The sequence below is a fragment of the Monodelphis domestica genome, chromosome 1, assembly GCF_027887165.1.
Source record: "Monodelphis domestica isolate mMonDom1 chromosome 1, mMonDom1.pri, whole genome shotgun sequence".
Classification (NCBI taxonomy): domain Eukaryota; kingdom Metazoa; phylum Chordata; class Mammalia; order Didelphimorphia; family Didelphidae; genus Monodelphis; species Monodelphis domestica.
The window spans coordinates 391,746,353-391,772,069 of NC_077227.1; the positions used below are offsets into that span (position 1 = coordinate 391,746,353).

At 36.0% G+C, this 25,717-nt stretch overlaps 1 protein-coding gene across 1 annotated transcript in view; it reads left to right on the top strand.

Moving 5' to 3' along the window:
* Positions 1–220: 220 nt before the first annotated feature.
* GFPT2 (glutamine-fructose-6-phosphate transaminase 2) overlaps positions 221–25,717 on the top strand; it is a 54,470-nt gene continuing 28,973 nt past the window's right edge. Inside the window, exons 1-3 of the mRNA XM_007474173.3 lie at positions 221–856; positions 20,375–20,482; positions 25,449–25,547. Of these exons, the coding sequence (XP_007474235.1) occupies positions 850–856; positions 20,375–20,482; positions 25,449–25,547 (214 nt within the window). The 5' untranslated portion in view covers positions 221–849. The remainder of the gene's footprint in view (positions 857–20,374; positions 20,483–25,448; positions 25,548–25,717) is intronic.

A 25,717-nucleotide genomic window follows, 5' to 3' on the forward strand; every position in this document is an offset into this window, starting at 1 on the left:
GCCAGCTCAGCTCTCCCCTTGGGTGGGCTAGCTTTCTGAAGGTGCCCTGGGGGGCTGTTTCCCGCCTCCCTCCCCAGATATGGCTTCAGCTTAATTCCCAGACATTTCATAAATGCCTCCCGGGTCTCACTTCCTGACACCGCCTGCTACCCCCCCCACCCCCACCCCGCCCAGCCGTCAGGCCATCTGCTGTCCACTACAGGCTGCAGCGCCGCCAGTGCAGACGCCACCCACTAGGCTCAGAGTTCCCGCTCTCCCTCTCCTCTCCTTGTCTTCCCTTTTCTCCTTCTCTTTCCTTTTCCTTCTTTTTCCCCTCCCCTCTTTTCTCCCCTCCTCTCCTTCTCTTCTCCCTCTATTCCCTGTCTTTTTCTCCTCTCCTCTCACCCTCATTTCGGTTGCAGTCTCTTACCCTTATTCTTCTATCCTTAAACCGCCTCCCCCCCCCACTTCTTCCCCTGGGAAATCTTCCCTCCCACCCTTCCACCGTTCCCAAGACAACCTGCAGCCAATGAGGAGCCGGAAAAGGAGGTGCAGCCGCTGTTCTGAGCCTTCACTCCCCAATCCAACACCCCCCCCCCCAATTCTCCCCCCTCCCCAACTCCACTGGCTGGCCCTGCTGCACATAAGAGGCGTGCTTCGGGGCGGGCGCCGAACGTTGTGAGGGAGTCAGAGGATCGCTAGGAGGTAGAGTGAAGGCGGGAGGAGACTGAGCCGAACCAAGCTAAACTGAAGCTGAGCAGAGCTGAGCAAAGAGGAGCTGAGCAGAGCGGAGCTGACAGGAGACGCACTAGCCATAAAGCCGCCCTCACTAGACACGAGACCAGACGAGTCAGAGCCCGAGCAGACAAGATGTGTGGTAAGTGAGGCCAAAGCGGACCCAGCCGCGTCGGTGGTGGCGGCGGCTGCTGCCTACGCCCCTGTAGCTCAGTAGCCCAGCCCGGCCCCCACCCAGCTGGCCCCGGCCGGGAGCAAGATCGCGCCGCGGGCTCAGGAGTGTCGAGGTCTGACCGCGGGCCCGGAGCATCGGGATCTGCCCGTGGGCAGATCTCTGACCTGCCCTGGCCTTGGAGAGGAAGGGATTCCCAAGCCCCACTATGGAGAAGTCTCCAATCCCCCGACCTCGGGATCTCTTAGTCCTCCTCCTTACAGAGGAATCTGCCCCACAGCCTCTGCAGGGGAGTATGTCTACCCCACCCAAATGAGGGAACTGCCACCCAAAAGAGAGGGAGACCCCCAAAATAGAAGGATTTTGAACCCCTCAGCACAGCAGCAGCGGAATAAGTCCATCCTTCCCAGCAATGTATGAGACCCACCCTCCATCCTCCCCCCCCCCCCATTAGAGGAGTAAATCTACCCACCCAGCAAAAGCTTCTCTCCCCAGTAGAGGACTATGTCCAACCCACCAACAAAGGAGTCTGTTGTTCCCCCCACCCCAGAGGAGAATGTTCAGCTTTCCCTGCTAAAGGGTTTGGTACCCTCCAGGAATATGTCCCTAAACACCCACCCCCGCAGAACAGTAGATATATCTCGTCACCACCTCCCCCAACAGAAGAGGTCTTGCTCTGTTCAACCGAAAGGTCTCTACCCTTCTCCATAATGGAATACTTCCTTCATTTCTCAAGTCCTATCACTAATAAAGAAGATACTCCCAAAATGGTCTCTACCTGCAACCAACCCAGTCTGAGGTTTTCCAGCACAAATTCTCACCAAGCCTTTCCCAAATGGGGAGATCCTTCCTACTCTCCACATCCCATAACCAGAGCTGTTGGGATCCAGCAGTGCTTTTCCTTTCTCTCTTGCACACATATTACTGAGCCTGGAAAGGCATAACTCACCTCTTAGCCTTTATAGTGAAAGCAGTCAATGAACTTGCCCATCACCCTAGCCTGTGAATCCCAAGGATTCTGAATTTACTCTTGCCTCACCTCTCCCCCACCCCCAACTCCAGAGGTGTTACTGAGCAGCCCCTTCATGCTATCATTTCCCTCTTCCCCCTCTTCCTCCTCCTTCCCCTTTCCCTTACTCTTTCTCCTCTGAATCTCCCTTCCCTTCAAGCAAGTAATGAGAGTTCCTAGGCCCCCCCCCTTTTTTTTTTGAAAGGGGAGGCTGAATTAAGGTGAATGTTTAGAGGCTCAGTTCTTCTTGCAAATCCAGACTTGAAATAACTCTTTTGGTTTAGTACCTTTTCATGTTATTAACATATTGCTAAACAGAGCACAGGAAATAGGATTGGGGAGAAAACTGTTTCCTTTTCATAGAGATCTTGTGTGGCATTCCAGGAGGACAGTGATTCCCTTCAGGTGAAGGTACAGAATTTTGTCTCCCTCAGAATTAATAGTGTGGTATCCTAGAGACTGAAGGACAGTGAAAGAATTCTACTGTCTGAGTTGTGAACACATCTGTAATCCCTTTAGACTTTCTCCTGGTGTATCTGCAGCCAGTAAGACCCTCAGGAGAGTAGGAACAGGATAACTCCTGCTGGGACAAAAGGTCACTGTGTGTCTTTTTTTCTAAAGTGGTATAAAGTTACTTAAAACCAACAAAATGTGACTGAATACCAGGTCAAACTTTTTTAAATTATAAAAGGTCTCTTACTGAGCCCTTTTCAGTAACCTTTGTGAGTATTGCTGTATTTGCAGGAATTAGACATAGTGAAGGAGAAAAAGAGGCTTTATGTAGAATGACTATACATTCCCTACTACTCATGTTAAAATGGATTTGAATAAATAAAATTACAGATAGAATTTGCACTTCGAATGGTGGACCTGGAAGGGCCATTAAAAAATCATGTTGGTTCAACTCCTTTTAGGCATAGGATATACAGAGGAATAAAATGAGACCCAGAGAGTTTTGGAGATTTGCTCAAGGTAACATGACTAGTTTAAGGGAACTAAAATCTAAATTTTCTGACCAGTGCTTTTTATATATTTTACTTAAGAGCCTTTGAGAAGAAGCATTTATCATTAGGTCAAATGGAAACTTTTATGTCTTGGACATCCTCAACAAAATTTTCTGGAAACACCTCTATATCATTAGTCATTTACAAAATAAACAGACCTCTAGTAGTGTTGTGTTCCTCTATGAGTAAAGAGGCTACTTGGTGAGTTGTTTACTCTTATGGAGAAGGAGAATATTTAGAAATAGTAGAGCAAAGATACAGAGAGAGTTGGGAAATATAAATGTGCAAGCACATGAATTGAGCTACTGAAATTCAAACTCATAACAAACATGCCAATCTGTAAAAATTACTTGTATAAATCAAGATTCCAATTACTTTTAGGGAGGTTTCTTAAAATATTTTATTTTTTCCCAATTAAATGTAAAAACATTTTTAACATTCATTCAGTACTTGTTGATCAGTTGATTGATACAGCTAGAAGAGGCTTCAGTGGTTAGATTATCCCCTCAATTTACAAGTAAAGGAACTGAGGCTAAGAGAGGGGAAGACTCTTGTTTGAGGTCCCACAGGTAACAATAGTAGAAGAAATAAGATTCAAATCCAGAATAAAATCCAGTGCTTTTTCCATTATGCCATTATGTTTATCTTCTGTACTCTAAAAAGACCCAACTCCATTCCAAAGTCAGAATGATCTTTCTAATATATTTTCTTCATCATACCTTTCCTCCTTAGAAACTTCAGTGACTCCTCTTTGAGACAGTTAAAATTTATACTTTATGACCTAGTATTTAAGGTCCTCCATAGTCTTAATTCCATCACCACCCTTTCCACCAGTGGGCTGATTCTACTACTCACTGATTCCTCCAACCAAGCTATCCAAATCTCTTTGCCACTGCAATTCTTCTCATTTAAATACAATCCCTATTTTCCATAGGCCTAAATCACTCTACCTTTCTAAGGACAAGATCAAGTCCCATTATCTTTTGGAAAATGTATTTACTTTGCTCTAGTCTTTCATAGGAATGAATATAATACAGTGTTTATGCCCATTATATTGCCTTACAATATTAATCATCTTTTCTCTCTGGCAGGAACAGTCCTACTTAAGTGATTGTTTTTTGTGCACATCAATGTATCAAATACAGTCAACAATAGATGTTTGTTGGTTGACTTACTAAATGTTAAGGACTAAGGAAATTCAAAGATTAGATATGCCATGCCCATCATCATTGGTTTATAACCTACACTGCTCAATTCATAGTCTAGGGAAGGGTAGGAGGATGTTGTATGACATTTGTATAAATAGCTATAATACAAGATAAGAGTAGAAGAATGAATGAAATAGCATTATTAGTTTTGGTGGGAGGAAAGAATATAAAGGTTTAATCATGTAGATTCAAAAATACTTATTTGTATTCTCCATAGTATCTTGCCTGTGGGAGTATTGATTCATTGATTCATTCATTTAACAAACAAATATTAAATACCCATAGTTTGCAAGTGCCCTGAAAGGCAGTGGGAGATAATTATAGAGAACATTTTTATCATGCTTTGAGGTTCACAAAGCACTTTGCAAATATCTTTTCATCTTATCTTCACGACAATCCTGGGAAGGAGGTAGCATTATTATCCTCCCTTTATAGATGAGGAAATTGAGGCAGACAGGTTAAGAGACCTGCCCAAAGTCACCCAGCTAGGAAGAATCTCAGGGAGGATTTGAACTCAAGGCTCCCTGATTCTATAATCACACAGAAATAGAGAGGTATAATATACAAAACTATGTGATTAGTACACTTAAAATATTAGAAACAAAACCTCAAATACAGTGTGAATTCTTAGTAGGAGATCAGGGAAGCCTTCATGGAACATATAGCATTTGAGTTGGGTTTAAAAGAAATAGGTGATCAGTAAACTGATGCAAAGTGAAATGAGCAGAACCAGAAGAACATTGTACACCGAAAGTAAAAACATTGTGGAAAAAATCCAATGTAATAGACCTTGCTACTAATAGCAATGCAACAAGCCAAGACACTCCTGAAGGATTTATGTAAAAGAATGCTATCCACATTGAGAGAAAGAACTATGGGAGTAGAAATGCAAAAGAAAAACAATATCACTTATCACGTGTATATATGGGTATGTGATTTGGGGTCTAGGCTTTTAAAAAATCACTCTATAGCAAAAATGAATAATATGGAAATAGTTTTCAAGTGACAACATTTGTAATGTAAAAGGGGGAGGGGAAGAAACATGGAAAAATATTCTAAAAAATAAGGAAAGAAAAGAAATAGGTGAAAAAGAGGAATAAGGCCCTCAAATGCCAGGCAAGGGGGTTTAAATATTCTTCCAGAATAGAGGTTGACTACAGATAATATTTTTAACAGAAAGGCAAAGGGGGAAGCCAAGTAATGCAGTGGATAGAGCACCAGGCCTGAAGTAGGGAAGTTTGGCCTCAGACATTTCTTTGCTGCATACCCCTGACTGCCTACCCCTACTGTTTTTCTATCTTAAAATCGATACTAAGACAGAAGGTAAGCATTTTTAAGAACATTTTTAAAAGAAAGACAACATATTACCTAGTTGACATGCCTGTGGGGCATCCAAGTGGAGATGTCAAATTAGCAGTTAATGATCCAGAATTGGAGCTCAGTAGAGAGATGGGAGCTGGATATATATCATCTGCATATATATGATCACTGAATCTGAGGGGGATGATAAAGTAATCAAGGGAAAAGATAAAGAAATAAAAGAGAAGAGCTAAATTTTGTGGCACACAAGTCCTAAGAGGTCAGTCAGACATGGATGGAGATCCAACAAGAGCCTGAGGAAGAATGGTCAGACATGTAGGGAGAGTGCCAAGAAAACATAACATCTAGAAAATCTAAAGAGGACAGAGCACATATTTATATTTGATATAAATTAGATCTTTAAATAATTAGAATTATTACATCTCAGCGATTATTTAGAAGATTGTGGCCCTATATAAAGAATATTGGGAGTTAGAAAATTTGGATTTTTAGTCTGTGCCACTGTCTTACTATTTTTCCTAATAATTGGTCCATTGCTATGTTCACTACTATGCTCCTCCTCTTAAGCCTTTCTTCTCTTCTCCTTTTAATCCTGGACTTCAGTTTCCTCAATCAGTAAAATACAAGAATTTGACTAAATTATCTCTTAGGGCCCTTTTAGGTCTGACATTTTATGGTTTTTGTCATTCAATTTAACAAGGGTATGCTGATAAATGTGTAACAACCAGGTTCTGGGAGGTGGGGTGGGGAATTCGAACAAACTTTTTAACTTTAATGTGCATCATTAACAATTTAAATTTAAATGATCAACAAAACATTTGATTTGTAGTGATCTGCCAATTTCTAAGGTCTATATGCTCACACTGAAAACTTAACAACTGGCTTTCATAAAGTTGGTTAGAGCTAGCACCAGTCCTTCCCTGCAATTTTTAGCATTTATTGTATGCAGAAGACTATGGTAGGTTCTGGGAAAAATACTAAGTTTAATGAGATATGATCCCTGCCCTCATAGAGTTTGAAATCTACTAGAGAGAAAAGAAACATATTCCACTAACATATAATATTGTGTTATGGTTTTGAGAGATATCCAGCCAACTGCAATATGAGGTCAAAAAGGGAATGTTGTTAGCAGCAGTAGGACAAAGAAAAGTCAAAGGAGACTCCATGTAATGGGATAGCATTTGAAGCAGATTTAAAGTATGATTAAGAAGTAAAAAAGTGAAGAGAGAGAGAGAGAGAAGGCATGTCATACTTAGGACAGCATGAAAAATGGCTAGGAGGTAGGAAAGTTAAGGAAAGAAAACAGAATACTGTAGTTAGAATGTCTGAAAGACTGGAAGGCTAGGTTTATCTGTTTGCATGGAAGACCTTGAATACTAAACAAAGGCATTAGAACTTTACCTAATAGGCAATAGGGAATCACCAAAAATTTTGAGCAAAGGAATGGTATGACCAGATCTATGCAATATTCTTGTATTACTTACTACTTGGTTTAAATATTCCCTCTGCAACAGACTGAAATGATGGAATGACCGTGTTTATTCAGCCTTGACAGGTAGAGATTCTAGCTCTGTTCCAACACTTCTAGTTACAGAGAACGCATTACCTTATAAGGCATCCCATATCAATTTTGGACAGCTCCAATTGTTAAAACATTCTTCCTAATGTTGTGCTAAATCTATTTTTCTTTAGCTTCCACCCATTGGTCTTAATTTTGCCCTCTAGAGGTACATAAAATGCCTAGTCCGTTTTCTTCATGCTATTCCTTCAATCATTACTGGGTTTCTTTTCTGGAGGGTAGGCATTCCTAGTTCCTCCAAACATTCCTTATGAAAAATGGTTTTAAGACCTTTGTGGACAAACTTCAGTTTTTCCAGTGTCTTGTTTAAAATACAGCACCTAAAACTAAATAAAAAGTATTGAATAGAGTGGGACTATTATTTCCTTGTCCTAAATGCTATGTTTCTGTTAACAGAGACTAAGATCATATCAGCTTTTTTGAGCAATTACATTAGAACCCTAAATTTATGTCATCCAGGTCTCCCCCTTCTCCCTACTTGTACAGTTAGTTTGTTGAACCTAACAGATGGATTTTACATTTATCTCCATCATATTTCATGCTACTAGGTTCAACTCATCACTGCAATCTATTTGGATCTTTAAAAATATTGATTTTATTGCCAAACAGTTTGGTTTTCATTCCCAGCTTTACACTACCTGCAGTTTTGATAAGCATGCCTCCTATTTCATAATATTGAATAGATAAGGATGATAGACAATCTTGTGATCTGCCACCACAAACCTCTAGAATGAATGAGAGGGCAAATAGAAATATTGAAAAAAATAGAAATTGGAGAAGACCTTACAAATTATACCTCCTTATCCTCCACTAAGGAAGAAGGTGGCCAGTCCAAATGAAAATAACTGTATACATCTTCCTATCTCTGAGATAAATATATTCATTAAGCAGCTTTCTAATCTTCAGTTCACAAAACCAAACCATAATGTTAATATCTGTAAGTGCAAACATGAGGTTTTCCTATCAATTTAGTACTCCTTAGGCTGTGGAGCTTTTCAGCAGTATAGAAATAATTGAGCTTATTATTTAATTAACTAGAAACATCTAGTTAACAACCCAGAGTGAAGTGATTAGAATCAGAAGAACATTGTTCCTAGTAATAGCAATATTGTAATGATGATCACCTGTGAAAGACTTACCCACTCTGATCAATACAATAACCCAAGAAAATTTCAAAGGACTTATAATGAAAAATGTTATCCACCTCCAAAGAATAGAATGGGTGACGTCTTGAGTACAGATTGAAGCATAATTTTTTCACAGTCTTTTCCTCTTATTTTTTCCAGATTACATGTTGACACAATTTTAATATTCATTTTCTGACATTTTGCAATCCATGTTCTCTCTTTCCTCCCTATCCTTCCCTTCTCCCCAAAAAAGCAGGTAATATGATATAGGTTGTACATATATAGTCATATGATACATATTTCCATGTTCATCATCTTGTAAAACAAGACACAAATTACTTACACTAAGAGAAGAATTCTTAGAGGAAATAAAGTGAAGAATGGTATGTTTCAATCTGTATTCAGACTCCATATGTTCCCTCTGTGGTGGTGAATCACTTTATTTTTCTTTTGCAACATGGCTAATGTGTTTTGCATGATTTCACATGAATAATTGATATATTACTTGCTTTCTCAAAGGGTGAGGGAGCGACTGGAAAGATGGAGAGAATTTGAAACTCAAATTTTTTAATGCTAAAAAAACACATAAAAATAAATATAAAATGAATAAAAAGAAAGATTAAAAAAAAGAAAAAATAACTACTTGAAATCCGAAGCTGCCTGATGACATCACACCCCAAGTGAGACCCTTCCTAACCTGCCCCAATACACTGTGCCTGACATTTCTTCTCTGGTACTCCCCAGCATAAGCCTAAGAGGTTTTAGTACCTTTACTCAATGGGTGATTTTTGACACGTTATCTTCTACATCAACTCAATTTGTTATCAAAATTGATTTGAGAGTTGTTTTTTGCTACTTGCCTGGGTTGTCAGAGTTACTATTCATTACTCTGATATCTGATTCTTACTCAAGCTCCCATGTCTTTTCCAAGCATACTTTTAAGATATATGAATGCAATAAGGAGGGGAGGAACTTGATCTTCTATAAGTTCCATAGTTTTAGAGAGTTTAATAGAATGGATATTATATATTAATGTTTTATTGAGAATCTCAGTTTCCTCACCTATCAAATGAGGGGATTCGATTATATTAAAATCTTCCCTAAGTCTAAATCTATGATCCTATATTGCTAAAACGATCTCTTTCAGTTAAAGGAGAACTTTGTTGTTTTACTCATTTCAGTGGTGCCCAACTCTTCATAGTCCCATTTGGGGTTCTCTTGGCAAAGATACTAGAATGCTTTGCCATTTCCTTCTCTAGCTCATTTTACAGATAAGGAACTGAGGCAAACAGGGTGAAGTGATTTGTTACACAGCTAATAAGTGTCTGAGACCAGATCTGAACTCAGGAAATTGAAGCATCTTGACTCCAGGCTCAGTCCTCTATCCACAGTGCTGTTTAATTGCCCTAAAAGAATAGCAGGAATAATTTGGTGATGCAACCTTTTCTTTTCCATATTTCTTCTTAGCTTCTTAACTCAACTCAATATTTATTCATTTTAGAACACTGAGAAAATAAAACTTGTAGCCTTGCCAATGGGTCCCTGGGAATTAGGAGTTTCCTTTCTTTTTGTCCAAGGGATGATTCTGTTTCTCCTTCTTCATGTATTTGCAAAAACTTCCCAGTCATAGGTTCCTTATCTTCAATTCAATACCCTCTTCTTAAAAGCATTACTTTTCTATTTATAATAGAGAAATCTTAAATACTATAATTTAGATATGGTCTCACTGAATTTTAGAGCTAAAAGGGGATCCTTAGAATCAGTCTTTGAAATTCTGTTGGCAGTTGAGCTGAAAACAGAAATGAAAAGAATAAAAGAATTTGTTGGTACTACGGTTAATGAACATACTTGTTTAAACTTTTATAGATCTTATTAAATAAAATTTAAAAATAAAAATAAATAAAATAAACAAAAAACTTTTATGGATCTTATAAACAGTAGGAGGACTTCCCTGGTAGAAATGTTAAGCTTTTTCTGTCAATTAACGTTCTGCCATTATGGTCTTTTGGAACCATTCATGAAAATTCTGAGGATGAATTACTCTATGCAGGGCAAAGTATGTTTTTTTGGAACTAGAAGAAATGCATTCAAATCTTGGCTTGACCATTTCTGTTTCTGCATGAAGCTTGGTCACTTCTGGATTTTTTCATCTGTAGAATAAAGAGGTTGCATTAGATGTCTTCCAAAGCCCTTTACAGCTCTAAATAGACAATCCTATACATTCTTAATACACATATAGTATATATACATACATATCTATGCATATATACACAAATATACTCATGTACATATTTGCTGTGATTTGTTTTTTCAGCTTTTATTAATAAATTGAATAATAACTATCAAGAGGAAGTCTTGTGTAAACTATATGCATTCTCTAAACATTTGCTAAATAATTACATCTGGAATCATCGCTATGACTTTGTGTGTCTTTATATGTTTTGGATAAGGAGGAATGTTCCACATTAAAATCAACTTAATAACCTTATAGCTCAGGAAAAAGGCAAATAACTCAGAACAAAATAGGAAAGTAGGTGTCTGGTTATATATAGAAATTTATATTTTGTATGATTTCCCAGATCCAAATCTTAACAGTCATGTGTTTTTTTAGGAGCTATAATAGAAAAATGTGTAGTAGGAACAATATAGAACTGACTCCTCAACACCAAGTACAGAAAACAAGCTGAATTATGAACCTATATCAGTTTTTAAATTACTCAAGAGATTTCACCCAAGAATCCCACTGAAAAATAATATATAAATTGATAGACCTTTTATTATAGGTTCTGTATATATTTTTTAAGTTTACAAAAAATAAAGCAAAGTTCCATGGAACCACGAGAAAGCAAAGGCAGCAAAGAAAGGATCCAACCAGTTTTGTCACAAAGGTAATGTGTGGCAATGGTCTTCACACCTGGACAGGAAGACAAAAAGGAATCAACGATGCCCTTTTAGAGTTAGCCATTGGCATTTGCCATTTCAAATTTTACCAAGCTTTCTGACACTCCTAGTTGGTACAACATGTGTTGGTCCTAGTTATCTTCTTGCCAGCATGATTTGCTGAGGCAACTGAAAGCCATGGATTTTATGGTGTGGGAGGGAGACCTCACTTTGGATAGTATGGCTGACTCTACCACTATAGGTGGGAAGATATGGGAGGAATAAAATGGACGGATGTTAGTCAGGAAAGGGGGAATGCACCCAATGTCCTGAGCAAATATAATCTTCTGTCAATGAGTCTTATGGGTGTCAGAGATGTTCCTATGTTATTCTTGTTTGTTTGTTTTTTTCATCTTTTAGTATTTTTTATTTATTTTATTTTTAGAGGAATTTAGAAAACATATGAACAAATATTGATATATTGCATAAAAAAAGCTGAAGTCTGTACATCATCCAAATCTTAAAATCCAGCTTGCCAGTGTGACACTATGAACAATGGACTAACATAGTTTGCTAATAAAGTATTTTTTAAAATAAATATTAAATTGGTCTCTAATGTGAGATTTAAACATCTAGACTTTTCATTAGGATTTAGGAAGAAAACATTAGAACTCATATATATTTTTTAAACTAAAAATAGGAAGAAATTAAGCTTTACTACTAGTTAATACATGGATTGCCACTGGTGCCCTCATTTGATAATGTATTTCTGACAATCATGTGTGATTTAAATAAAGAATCCAAGGTAAAGGAGGAAAGAGTGAGAGTTTCATGGTAGGAGTAGGTAGACAGTGGTATCCTGATATTTACTTTCATTGTACTCTATCATGTGTGTCAAGTTAATTTGATTTATGGCACAGCATGGACAAGTGGCTTAAAAATATGCTGGGAAAGAAATCGCATGCTGAAGATGATGCAACTAATAACGAGGACACAAATGAACCACAAAATAATGACAGGGATGATACTTCTACTCCTAATTTGACTTTGTACTCAGCTACATTAATAAGTAAAAATAACAGCAATATAACCAGATATGACAATAAACCAGGTAAAAATTTTTACATTTTCATGAAAAGTATATGAAATATGAATTTACTACCACCATGTGAACTGATCCAACCATTTTGGAAAGCAATCTGGAATTATACTCAAAGAATTTTTAAACTGTGTATGCTTTTTGTCCCCGCAATACCACTATTAGGTTTATTCCCTAAAGTGATCAAAGAAAATGGAAAAGAAACTATGTGTTCAAAAATATTTATAGAAGCTCTTTTATGACTTCTGTATGTCTGCTTCTAGAGAAAGAATTGCTAAATGGAAATAAGACATAGTTTTAAATATAACATATCTTTTTTGTCAAATATGCTTTCTCTAATGGGGGAAGGGAGGGAGTTAACTGGATATGTAAATGTAACAATTTTTTTTTTAATGGACCTAGGTCAATATTGTGCATTCAGATATAGTAAATGAGAGTATGAAGCCAGATATGGAGGGAAGAGGTTGGCTCTAGACAAACTACCTTCATTCAGGCATCCATCTTCAACTAAGAAGCATCAAGTGGCTTCCTTTCAGTCTACTGACATATTCGGGACTTCCCTATCCTAAAAATAACTTTTCCTTGATCTTGCTACCCTCCCTAGCTATTGGCCATTCCTTTCTCTCTAACCCCCTTTGCTTCAAACTTTTTTTTAAAAAGCCACCCCAAGCAAATTTCTCCCAAACAAGTGATGAAACAAACAAAAAAAAAGTGATTACAAATGAATGTCCATAAAACTGTATACTTCTGTTATTAACTATTTGTTCTGTTATTATAACAGAAGAAAATTTTTTTTCATTGTTTATCATTCAGGGTGGCTGTGTGTATTAGGTGATATTTTGGAATTATTTTAATTTCCTTTCTGTTATTTCTGTTATTCCCTCCTGTTATTAACCATTTGTTAAAAGAAAGGAAGGTTGGGTGCTTTAACTTTATCATGGTTGTATTACTGCAATACATTGTATTTATCTGGAGGTAAGATGTGTGTGTGTGTGTGTGTGTGTGTGATTTAGACTTATGATTATGCTGGTGTATATAACTCCCAGGGAGAAAACTCCCTCTCCCAGTTCAATTTGCATCTTAGTCTGCTCTTTATCCCCTGACATGTGAACTCTCAAACCACATTTTGATCATTTTTCATATTTTCTTCATTTATATAATTATATGCAACATATATGTATATACTTATATAAGCATAAATATTGATCATTTGATTCTGAGGTTCCACTTTCTAAATTCTGAATATGCCTTCCATATTTCTTTGAATTAAGAATGCTTTATACCCATTGCTTCTTATGGTACAATAATATCCCATTACATTCACAAGCCAAATCTATTCAGTCATTCCTTAGTTGTTGTACACAAAGTGTATTGCCAACTTTTTGAAATTACAAATCATTTTACTGTCACTATTTTTGTATAGTCAGTTCTTTCCTTCTTGTCACTGACTTCTTTATCATATAAAAATAAGGGGAAAATGACTGAATCAGAGAATGAGCATTTTGGTAACTTTAACTGCACAAATTCAAATTATAATCCAAAGCAAGTCAATTCATTCTTCTGTCAGTAGTGAATTTGTGGGCCTCTTTCCCTGGCAAAATTTTTTTCATTGTTTATCATTTGGGGGGGTGTATTGGGTCATATCTTGGAGTTATTTTAATTTCCTTTCTTTTATTAGTGATTTTGAACACTTTTTCAGACATTAATGATAGTTTTCATTTCTATTTTTAAGCTGCCTGTTCATATTCTTTGATAACTTTATCTACTGGGAAATGCTCTCATCTTTTTATTCAATAGATTTTATATGTCAGACTTTTATTAGAAACAATAAAATTTGATTAAGAGATGATAAAGCTTAGTGAAAGAATTTTTCCACAAGCTTTAATTAATTCACTTTGTTTTAATTCAGGGTTATTTTTTTTTACTTTTTTTCCTTCCAGCATATTGTATTATATTATTTTTATTGGTTTACTAGTATTGATCCAATGCTAAATTCTATACAGAGGTACACATCTGAACCCTCTCTCATCCACACAAAACAGATTCCTGAATTCTACTTTTACTAATATGCTTTCAAATCTTCCTTCCCATGAAGAAAGCAGGACCAAAAGTACAAAACATACCTTGATTAGAATATGTAAATGAAGATAACAAAACTCAGGTCAGTCAGAATACACAATGTCAATCTCAAATTGCTACAATTAAACATATATCCTTTCCATTAACAAGTAGCAAATTGCCAAAATAGAAAGTTTACATCTTTTAGTCACTGTTTTAAGCAATTTCTGACATTTTTTAAATGAAAGATACTCTGTCTAATAAAATGTATAAATGTTTAAAAACATATCAAACTTAACCATCTTCCCCTCATTTCTAGAAAGAGGTTTGGTGTAGGAAATACTCTTCCTCTAGTCTATCATACTCTTAATATCTTCATTAGTTTGAACTTTATATATTCAAGGTTCAATAATGATCTTCTTTCCTTGTGGTTGTCTATTTTTTACTATTCTTCTTCTATGAACATTTTCACATAATACCTAGCCAGTTTTTTTTTTTTCTGGAGCATCCCTTTTGTAAAAGGGAACATCATAGAGATAATATTCTTTTTACTCTTTAGAGAATGTAAAGGTTGAACCACCAAGATTCCGTTTCATGACTGGTTTGCTTCTCAAAAGTCTTGACCTAGTGCTGACTTCTACAGGAAAGTTCAAATTCCTCAGGGGCATTTATATATATATATATATATATATGTATATATTTTGTTAGACAAGGTAATATTGAAGTGATAGTCAATTTCCCTTGCTTTTCTTTTTACATCAAATTTTTTTATTCTGAATTATTTTTTATTCTGAATTATTGAAATATCAAATAAGATGAACATTTACATAAACATAGTAAAGTGGAAGAAAAGGGATTGTACAGGAAACTGAATCTCTGTTATGTATAGTTTACTTTTTTCTATAAATATATAACAAATTCATCAAGTAACTTTTACAGCTTCCTTGCTTGTTTGTGATTCTCTTTTCTGTGCATTTAAAAAAATGCTTCGATGACCCTTTTTTTTGGCTACCCTATCTATAACCTCCATAGTTCTCTCATCTTTCCCTAAATGTTACTTTTCAATATATTTCATTCTATTCACTACTTTGTCTTCTAATTATAGATGAGAAATGCTACACAAATGTAATTTGTGTATGTATGTGCATGCATTTAGTAATATCTAATTTATTGCTTACTGGCTGCTTCTTTGTTGTTGAAACTCTGGAGTTTCCCCCCTACATTTCTGAGTGAGTAAAATTTAGGATTCTTCCTAACTGTTGGCATCCTATGCTTTTTATTAATCTGCACTTTGCCCTCTTTTCAAGAGTTCCTATGAAATTTCTTTTATGATATTCTGAAGTTTGCTAAGGATGTACTTTGTTACATCTTCTCTGGAAGGACAATAATTTTTAGATTGTTTCACTGAGCTCTGTTCTTTAAGTCCATTACCTTTGTTAAACTCAAATTGTTCTCCAATTGTGCCGTTGTTTAATTTATTCTACTGCCCATGCAATTCTATGATCCATCTGGATCATTCTATTCCTTAGAGTATTTTATTAAGATTTTTCTGCCAAACATTCCATTGTTTTAGTCTCATTTGCCTTTTTTGTGTTGATTTTAATTCCATCTTTATAGATACCAGATTTTCTTTTATATCTCTTATTGAAATTATTAACCACAAGAGATTTTTGTAATACATTCAGTTTTACTCTGTAAAAGCCTATATCATATTGTTTGCCATTTGTGGAGGGAGGAGGAGCGAGGAGGAAGAGAATTTGAAGTGAAAAAATGTCAAAAAGCAATTGTTTTTACATATAATTGAAAAAATAAAAGGAATAGACCAAATAGACCATTTAGCTTTGTTTCTGGAGGTCTTGTGGCATTGCAGTCTTCTTTCCTTTTGTAATCTTCTCCTAAAATCCCTATAATATTTATTGTTTATAATGGAACTTTTGTTGTTGTTACACTTTTAAAAATCATTTTCTTCCCTATTTTGCAAGGTCATTTAACCCTGGGGATTTCTTTCCTTTCCCTCTCTTTTGTTATTCTTTTTTCTTTATTTGGTACATGTTGTTGTGTTGAAGTAATCTTAAAATCCCTTGATATTAAATCTCATTCTCATCATTTATCCAATCTCTGATATAGAGAACCCCTCTACTTGCTCTCATGATCTCATCTTCTCTGATCTTTAGCAGATTGGCTTCACAGTCATCTCCTCTCTCTCCCTAATCTTTAATCTGTCCCTGTTTACTAGCTGGTTTCCAGATGTCTACCAAAATACCCAAGTTTTTCTTCTCTATTCTTAAAAATATCTCACTTACCATTACCTTAAAATATTATCCTAAGGGGAAGAGAGGTAGGTCAGGGAATAGAGCTTGGATTTGGGGGTTCCTGGGCTCAAATTTGACCCCTATTTCTGAGTTTAAAACTGAGTTAAATGACTTGTCAAAGATGACAGAGCCAATAAATAGCACATCTGGCATTCAAACACAGGTTCCTTGACTCCAAACCTAGAATTGCTTCCTTGTTTAAAGTGCTTTTAATTAGGAAATTTTCCTTTCTGCTCTAATGTAGTTTTTATTTTATTTGGCATTTTTCTTGCTATTTAGAACTGATAAAAGGGAGATGGTCTTTGATGGTACCTTTAAGTCCTATGCTAGGTAACTCCATTAAAGAGAAGTTGTTCTGCAGTCAGAACTGGAACTTTTTATTCTGGGAGTCTTAGACCTACTTATTTGACCCAGACCTATAGATAAGACATTCTCATTAAAAGAACCCAACTCATTTTTTGCTGAGCTCAATTCCTATGGGGCCAGGGCATGATTGTTCTTTCCCAAGAACTTTTAGTATCCTTGTTATGAGGAAGGCCCATTGTCTTCTGGCCTGACTTAGGCTAGGGCCTTCGGTGTTCTCCAAATTTCAGTGGGTCCAATGGCAACCTGGTCATGGAGTATTGTCAGTCTTTTTATTGGTTGGTGAATATCCTGGGAAAGGCTTCAGACTTTAAAGGCTACTAGCATAGATGATTCTTAAAAGAAATTCCAGTGGTATAGAAAAATACATAATTAGGAAATTTGTATTTGTTTATTACTAAGGACACTGGGTAAGTGCTATTTTCATAAAATACTATGAATGATGCATAATGAGAATTAAGTGAAAAAGATGTTTTATTGAGGAAAGAGAAGCACAGAAGAGGCAATATGGAATAGATGGATCGAGAACTGAAGGGACAGTAGAGGTCTTGTAGCCCAACCTCATCATTTTACAGATGGGGAAACTAAGGCCCCTAGAGGTTAATTGATGTGCCCAAGTAGGTAGTAAATGCCAGAGGTTTTATTTGAACCAAGGTCCTCTGACTCTGGAGTCATGGATTGTAGGCAAAGAATGCGTTGCAGGCAAGACAATGAGCTAAGTTTTTTTATTTGGTTTTGTTTAGTTTTTGCTGAACTATCCATCTTTGTACTCCCTTTATACGGAAGATTCTTATTGGGAAATTATAGTGATATTTAGCAAAGCACAAGTAAAATGTACTTTTTTAATCCTTACATTCAATTGATACCAAGTATTAGTTCCAAGGCCAAAAAGTGGCAAGGGGTAGGCAATGGGGATCAAGTGACTTGCCTAGGGTCACATAGCTAGGAAAAATCTGAAGCTACATTTGAACTCAGGACCTCAGCCTAGAGAGGCCTCTCTATCCACTGAGCCACCCAGCTGCCCCAAAACATTTTTAAAGAAAGCAGAACACTGGCAGTCTTGAAATAAGGAGAGAGAGTTGGGTTGAATTACTGATTCCAATACTTATGACCTCAGACATGTCTAGGAGCATTAGTTTTTTCACCTATAAAATGAGGATAATTATACTTGTGCTTCCTAATATAGTGATGAAATATTGTGATGAAAGTTCTCTATAAAATAATAAACATAAATAAAGTACAAAGAAATATTTGCAAACAATATGCATTGTAATATAATATATAATAAAAAATTAGATTTATATTATAATTATATAAAAACAAAGATATACAAATTAAAATATAAATATGAGGTACTTTTACTTGAGTAAAGAATACTTTATTTAATAGAAAAGAGTACTATACATGTTTAATGTTGAAAGTTACATTTGTTCCTTAATAAAAAAAAGAGTTTAATTTGCTTCCCAGCCTGAAACTCTCATTTTCATAGACTTTAGTGGCTTTTGAGTCTCTGTTTTTTCTGTGCAGAGGCATAGCTTGAGTTCCTTAGAAACAAGGATCCTTTAACAATTATAGCACACTGGGAACATTGTCAACGCAGGCCTCCAAAAGGCTGTTTTCTGCAACTCTATAGTCAGAAAGACGCCACATTAAACATACGTGCCTGATGTATTTCTAAATATATTGTGAAATTTGGCACAAAAATGAGTGAAAGATAATAACTGAGAAGAGTAGTACATCTGCCTTTGGGTGCAGGGTAAAAAATTTGTGTTTTTAAATGTTTGTATAGCTAGTGATCATTTATGGTTATTTGCCACTTGTCATATGGGATAGCAGTTAGTTAAGATACATTCTATTTATTCAATTACATATAATATTTGTGATACTATCAAAAAGCATTTTACTAAGTTCTTTTGTCAACAACATATCATCTCTCTCCTATAGCTATAAAAAGATTGAATGCTAATTATTCTGGATCTACTGGAATTTGATTATGGCTTCATTCATTTGTTATCAAAAAACCGAATTTTGTGCAGGGCTTTGTGCCGGGCACTGTGAAGAATATGAAGGCCAATAAAACAGTCCCTTGTTCTCTTGAGGCTTGTAGTCTAGTGCCCGAATTTACATATCCTTCGATATACAAGAGAATCAATCTCAATTCATTGTGAATTTTGGAGATTTGGCAGTTAATATACCTATTCAAAATTGAATTGAATGATGCAGCTCAGTGGCTCAGTGGATAGTGGTCAGACCTGGAAATAGGAGGTCCTAAGTTCAAAGCTGACCTCAAACACTCAAAGCTGTGTGACCCTGGGCAAGTCACCTAATCTCTCTTTTGCCTTGGAACTGATACTCAATATTAATTCTAAGACAGAAGATAAGGAGTTGTTTTTTTTAATTGAATTGAAGGAGGCATGAGTCTTAATTTTTTCAAGTCAAATCAAGCCAAACTATATACTAGATACAAGTCTAGTCAACATTCAATTGTCCAAGTATAGATCATCTGCAAGACATTTTAAATCCCAAATATAACCATTTTTAATTCCAAGAGGCTGTATACTGCAGTTGATAGAGTGCAAACCTTGAAGTCAGAAAGACCTAGGTCCAAATGCTACCTCTGACACTTAGTAGGTATGGGGCCCTAAACAAGTCCATATCTGTTTTGTCTCAGGCAACTTCCTTGAATTTATTTTTGTTGAGTCTATTTTTTCAGTCATATCTGACTCATTCTTTGTCACCCCACATGGTGTTTTCTTGGCAAAGATACTGAAGTGATTTGCCATTTCCTTCTCCAGGTCATTTGACAGATGAGGAAACTGAGGCAAACAGGGTAAAGTGACTTGCCCAATTTCACACCACTAGTAAGTTTCTGGGACCTGTTTTAAACCTAGGAAGCTAAGTCTTCCTGACTCCAGGCCTTGTTCTCTTTCTACTACACCACCTAGATACCCACTGTTATCTACCAAGTTGGGAACAACTTGTCATAGGGTCCTCAAGCTAGTTGTTGGAAGGAGTTCCCACACCAAGAGATATGAATTAATCATAGATTTTTGCCAATGCTTTTTTTTTATCAAAAGTCCACATAGTCTATTCTCTGTGTGGTTAGGAAAGAAAAATTCAACTGAGAATTAATGAGGTGCAAAGAATTAGGATGGGAAACATTTTTTAAAATAATATTACACATTCCAGTTTCAGATAATTTTAGAATTAGTTGTGTCAATTGCTTTCCTCTATTAAATCAAATGCATTATAATAGAGAATTCATAAGCTAATAGGTCCTAGAGATGGAAAGATCTTAGAAATTCTTTTTTCCAACCCCCTCAACTTACAAGATGAGAAAAAGTTAAATAATTTTTTTCATCCATTTCAATCTCACAGCCAGGCCTTTTACAGTATTACAACACTCATATATAATTTGGAAGTCTAGCATATGTACTTCAATTTTGATATATGTTCTTCTCTAATGCATTTCTACAAATATACATTTATATTTTGTCTTTTTCCTTTTTCCCTTTTTGCCTTTTGATAGGAATCTTTGCCTATATGAACTACAGAGTACCCCGAACAAGAAAGGAGATTTTTGAAACTTTGATAAAGGGTCTTCAGAGGCTGGAGTACAGAGGATATGATTCTGCAGGTATGACCATTTTCTGTTAAAATTAACATGAATATATTTACATATATTCATTCCCTTTTCTAAACATCCATTTTCTTGTTCATACTCATGGTCCAGGCATTTTCTGGTTTGTTTTTCATTGAAGCTTTCTGTTGAGATATAATGATAATGATTTTAGCTCTTAAATTACTCTAGTCAATGGCTTAATTACAATCAGAGCATAGAAGAATAATACCTACATAGGTATTATATAGGATTTTAAGGTGTGCAAAATATTTTACATGGATTATCTCTTTTGGCTGTCACAATATTCCAGTGAGGTAAGTACCACAGATTTATTATACCCAATTTATAGATGAGGGAACTGAGTCTCAGGGAAGGTAAATGACTTGCCCCAGTTCAGGCCATATCATAGCTGATATTTGAACCCAATTCTCTTTCAAATCAAGGTCCCATACTCCTTATATTGTACCACACTGTTGCCTCTCTAGAAATTCCTTCACCTTCAAAACTTTTTTTTTTAAATATATTTTATTTGATCATTTCCAAGCATTATTCGTTAAAGACATAGATCATTTTCTTTTCCTCCCCCCACCCCCCATAGCCGACGCGTAAGTCCACTGGGCATTACATGTTTTCTTGATTTGAACCCATTGCTATGTTGATAATATTTGCATTAGAGTGTTCATTTAGAGTCTATCCTCTGTCATGTCCCCTCAACCTCTGTATTCAGGCAGTTGCTTTTTCTCGGTGTTTCCACTCCCATAGTTTATCCTTTGCTTATGAATGGTGTTTTTTTCTCCTTGATCCCTGCAAGTTGTTCAGGGACATTACACCACCATTTATGGAGAAGTCCATTACGTTCGATTATACCACAGTGTATTAGTCTCTGTGTACAATGTTCTCCTGGTTCTGCTCCTCTCGCTCTGCATCACTTCCTGGAGGTTGTTCCAGTCTCCATGGAACTTCTCCACTTTATTATTCCTTTTAGCACAATAGTACTCCATCACCAACATATACCACAGTTTGTTCAGCCATTCTCCAATTGATGGGCATCCCCTCGTTTTCCACAAAACTTTTTTTTTTAAGCAATGGGGGTCAAATGACTTGCCCAGGGTCACACAGCTGGGAAGTGTCTGAGGCCAGATTTGAACCTAGGACCTCCCATCTCTAGGCCTGGGTCTCAATCCACTGAGCTACCCAGCTGCCCCCTACCTTCAAAACTTTTAAGCAGGTATGATAAAGACATTTGTTCCACTAATACTAATTTTAAAAAAAACATCCTTCATATCTTAGGAGATCAATTAATCAATAAGCCCCTATTATGTGCCTTCCAGTGACTGAGCTAGGTGATAGATATCTAGAAACAAAAGGGAAACAATCCTTGCCCTCAGAGAGTTTACATTCTATTGGAGAAATACATTCATACGTAAGTGTATACAAAATACATAAAGATAAGGAATTTTTTTTTAAAGAAAGAGAAACACTAGTAGCTAAGGGTGTCAAGAAAGGTCTCATGAAGAAGGTGATGCTTGAGTCAAACTTTGAATGAAACTCATGCTGCAAAGACATGGATGTGAAGAAGAGGGGCAGTCCAGGCATGGGGGGTGGGGAACAATGGGGAGGTTTGAACATGGTCAGCCTATACAAAATAATGTAAACAAGATTGTTTCAATAAAGTTTTGAGGTTGTTTTTTTTTTAATTAGACCTGTGATTTCATTGGTTTCAGGTAGCTAGGAAAATATTCCATAGGGAAGTTCTATGATCAGTTCTGTGTTTTAAGCAGTTTCCTTTCTATTTGTATTCTTAGAGAGTTGCCTGGACCACTGTGAGTTTAAGTGGTGTAAGATTTAAATTAATATCCAATAACTCCAAACATTGTATGTTATAAGATTTATTAATAATCACTTGGAAGTAGAATAAATAAAAGGACAAAAGTAAAAGCCCGAGTAAAGAAAAGTTCCCAGCAGTGATCGCAAGGGGGGGAGGAGGGAAGGGGGGAAATGGGGTTACACACAAACTTGATCTCCAAAATGTAAGGACATAACATGAAAAGGAACATGGGAAGCTGGGATTTAGAGTCCTGTGGAGCAGATTCTAATTATACAGTGGTTTTTTTTCCATGTTTGAGTGTAGGGCTTGACTCAAGACCCAACTCTCACTATTCAGCCTCTTTTCAATGAGTTACTAAAGCCAAAATATTTGCCATCTAGTGGCCAACTTTTCATTGATGAGGCCATTCCCACTAAGCCAGTCTGGTCCACATAAGACATCAGATTCCTCCTGGAAACCTTTCCATCTTAGAAAGCTTTCCAAAGACCCTTTTGGAAAGCAGAACTTGCAGGCCACTGATTTAATAGGACCTTAAGCTGTAACAGAGCTTAGATTTCATCAAGTCCAACCCCACAATTTTATAGATAAGTCCACAAAGGACTATTGAGGTAAGTGATAAACATGTAGTAAGTAGCAGCAGCTGGAATTTGAACTTCACCTATCCAATACCTTTCTCCTACACCTCGCTGCCCTGGTACAGCCATTTAGAACATCAGTGAAGCATAAATACTTAAGGAATGTTTCTGTGTGGTATGTAACTCAACTTTAATTTGTCAGAGACCTACATCCAAAGGCAGAATTTCCCCCAAAGAATAATTTCTTTAAAAAGTTAAATACTCAAAGAATTTTGTTTTAACTTGAAAATCTAGTTATCCAAGGACATTTATGAATATTTCCTGGGTGCAGAGTCCCTTACATGGTGCTGTGATAACTGTAGGCATGGTCTTTTCCCTCAAGTCCAAAGAAGAAAAGAAGAGAAATATACTTATCTCCTGTTTCCATTACTACTAAATTAAAGGCACTTTAAAAGTGGGGACTTTATCTAATTATTCATATTCCAGTTAGTTCTTAAAATAAGATCTTTTTTTAACAGTGCTTTCTAGACATTCAAGAAAGAAAGCTTCATTGTGTAGTATAAAATGCACAAATCTTAGAAACAGACAGATAAACAATTCTATCAAACAGTAAGAGTGTTCTGACTGTCACTTATTAGCTGTGTAACCTTTGTCAAATCACTTAAACTATATAAACCTTAGTTTTCTAGCCTATAAAATAGGGATAATGATCTTGAGACACCTCTTGTGTGAGGTGAATTGTGAGGAAATAACTCTGTAAACCCTGAATCACCCTCATAAGAGTTATATTCAGAATATAACTTTAACAGAATTACATGTGAGTGCTAGAACAAATGGAGTGACAGATAAATATGAATGAGGTTAGATAAAAATATCAATGAGTTTTTTAAGCAACATTTTGATAAGGGAAAGGACCCAGACTGGGAGGCAGGATATAGAATACCCCTTCTGTACTACTCCCCCAACTTGAACCCTATAGGATTCCTCACAAGTGGCAATTCTTTGAGGTTGTACACTGTAGCTAACAAGCCCCCCAAAGTAAGCTTTCCATTAAGCAATTAGCCAGTAGCCTCGATTAGCTCTTAGTAAAGGCATATTTTTTTCAGATGGCATAGCAAGAACATTAGTTATAAAACAATCCCCTACCCTCAAAAATATGAGTCTCTCTCTCACAAATACACACATAGGAATAATAGTGAAGCATACATGTAGAATACATGTATGATAAGATAACTCATAACTCTTGGTATTTCAAGTCTTGAAAGTCCTTTTCATCTTTAGAGAGTCCTCTTGATAGGTTTTCAGGGTTTGCTTTTCTTTATAGTCCCACTCCTAATGTCTGGGGTCACAGTCATTGATTCTAGAACTCTCTTAGATGATTGTATTTCTCCATGTCTCACTGATATATGTGTTTCTCCTTCCCACTCATCTTCTATTAATATAGTAAATGATAGAATTGAAGATGGAGAGAAGGAAAAGCCCCTCTCTGCCTTGTTGGCCTCTGGTATGTTTGCAAGGTTCTCTTGCCCAACAACCTCAAACTGCTATATGGTTTACTTTTTTAACATCAAAGACCAAGAGGGACATGAGTGCATTCTAAGCATTTGAGAAAGCAAACCTTATTCTATGACCTTATAGACCATCAGGATCTCAAATAAGCTGCCCAGGCTTATGTCACAAAAAGATAAAAAAAAAATCAAACCAATAAATATATCATATATGAGCTCCAATACTGTTACTTAGGCAAATTTTGCTGGCCACCACTATTCTAGGGATGAAAAAATTCATACTGCTTCTGTTAGCTTGCATTCTCATAGTGAGTACAATAATACAATAGATATTAGTATTTAATATCCAGATATGTAGAAATTATCTTAAAGAAAATGGTCTGATTTATAAAGGAAACATTCTAGAAAACAGGAAGAAAGTATGAATCTGAGAGACCTGGACCACAGAGAAGTATTAGACTCTGAGGAGGGGCAAAAGAGAGGAAGAAGAACTCATATGATGCACACACATGCATATATGTATGTCTTTGAATGTGTTTTACCCTAAATCAATAGAAAGAATTGAACTAGAAATAAAAAATCTTTCTACTAAGCTAGAATATAGGAGAGAGAAACAAGTATCATAAGTGATTAAAATAAATTTTTATAACTAAAAATTAATATATTTGTATTACTGGTAAAGAATCTATAATGCTTTTACTAGGTACTGCTGCTTAAATATGATACAAGTTAGGTAGTGCTAGAAAACTTACTATTTAGGCCATTGTATGATCTGCATTTTACATTATTTCGTGTTTATGGTTTTGTTTCTAAGAAAATTGAGTTCATAAATGTTCTTATTCTATATATTCATCTGTATGTTTTTCACTTATTCTGATGTTGATTATTACAAATAAATACAGCCTTTTTTAATTTAAGTTCCTTCTATAAGATGCCTGGGCACCTTTAGAGAATGGAAGCACCAAGTGGACAAAAAAAAAAGTATATCTTTATGTTCCACAAAGCTTTGTGATAATGAATGCTAAACAAAAAATTCAATGAATATGAATATAATCTATCTTAAATTATAGGTGTGGCAATTGATGGAAATAATAATGAAGACAAAGAAAGACACATCAAACTAGTTAAGAAAAGAGGAAAGGTCAAGGCCCTTGATGAGGAACTTTATAGTAAGTGGAAAAACCGGAATTATCCTAATGAATGATATTTGAATATTTTGTTTATAAGAGATATTCACTCTTATCTAAAAACAGCAAAGCTTGAAGAAATAAGGAATAGTTCTATTATCTGCAAAACATATATGTTTAAAAAAAGGAAATGTTCCTGGGACTAAATGAAA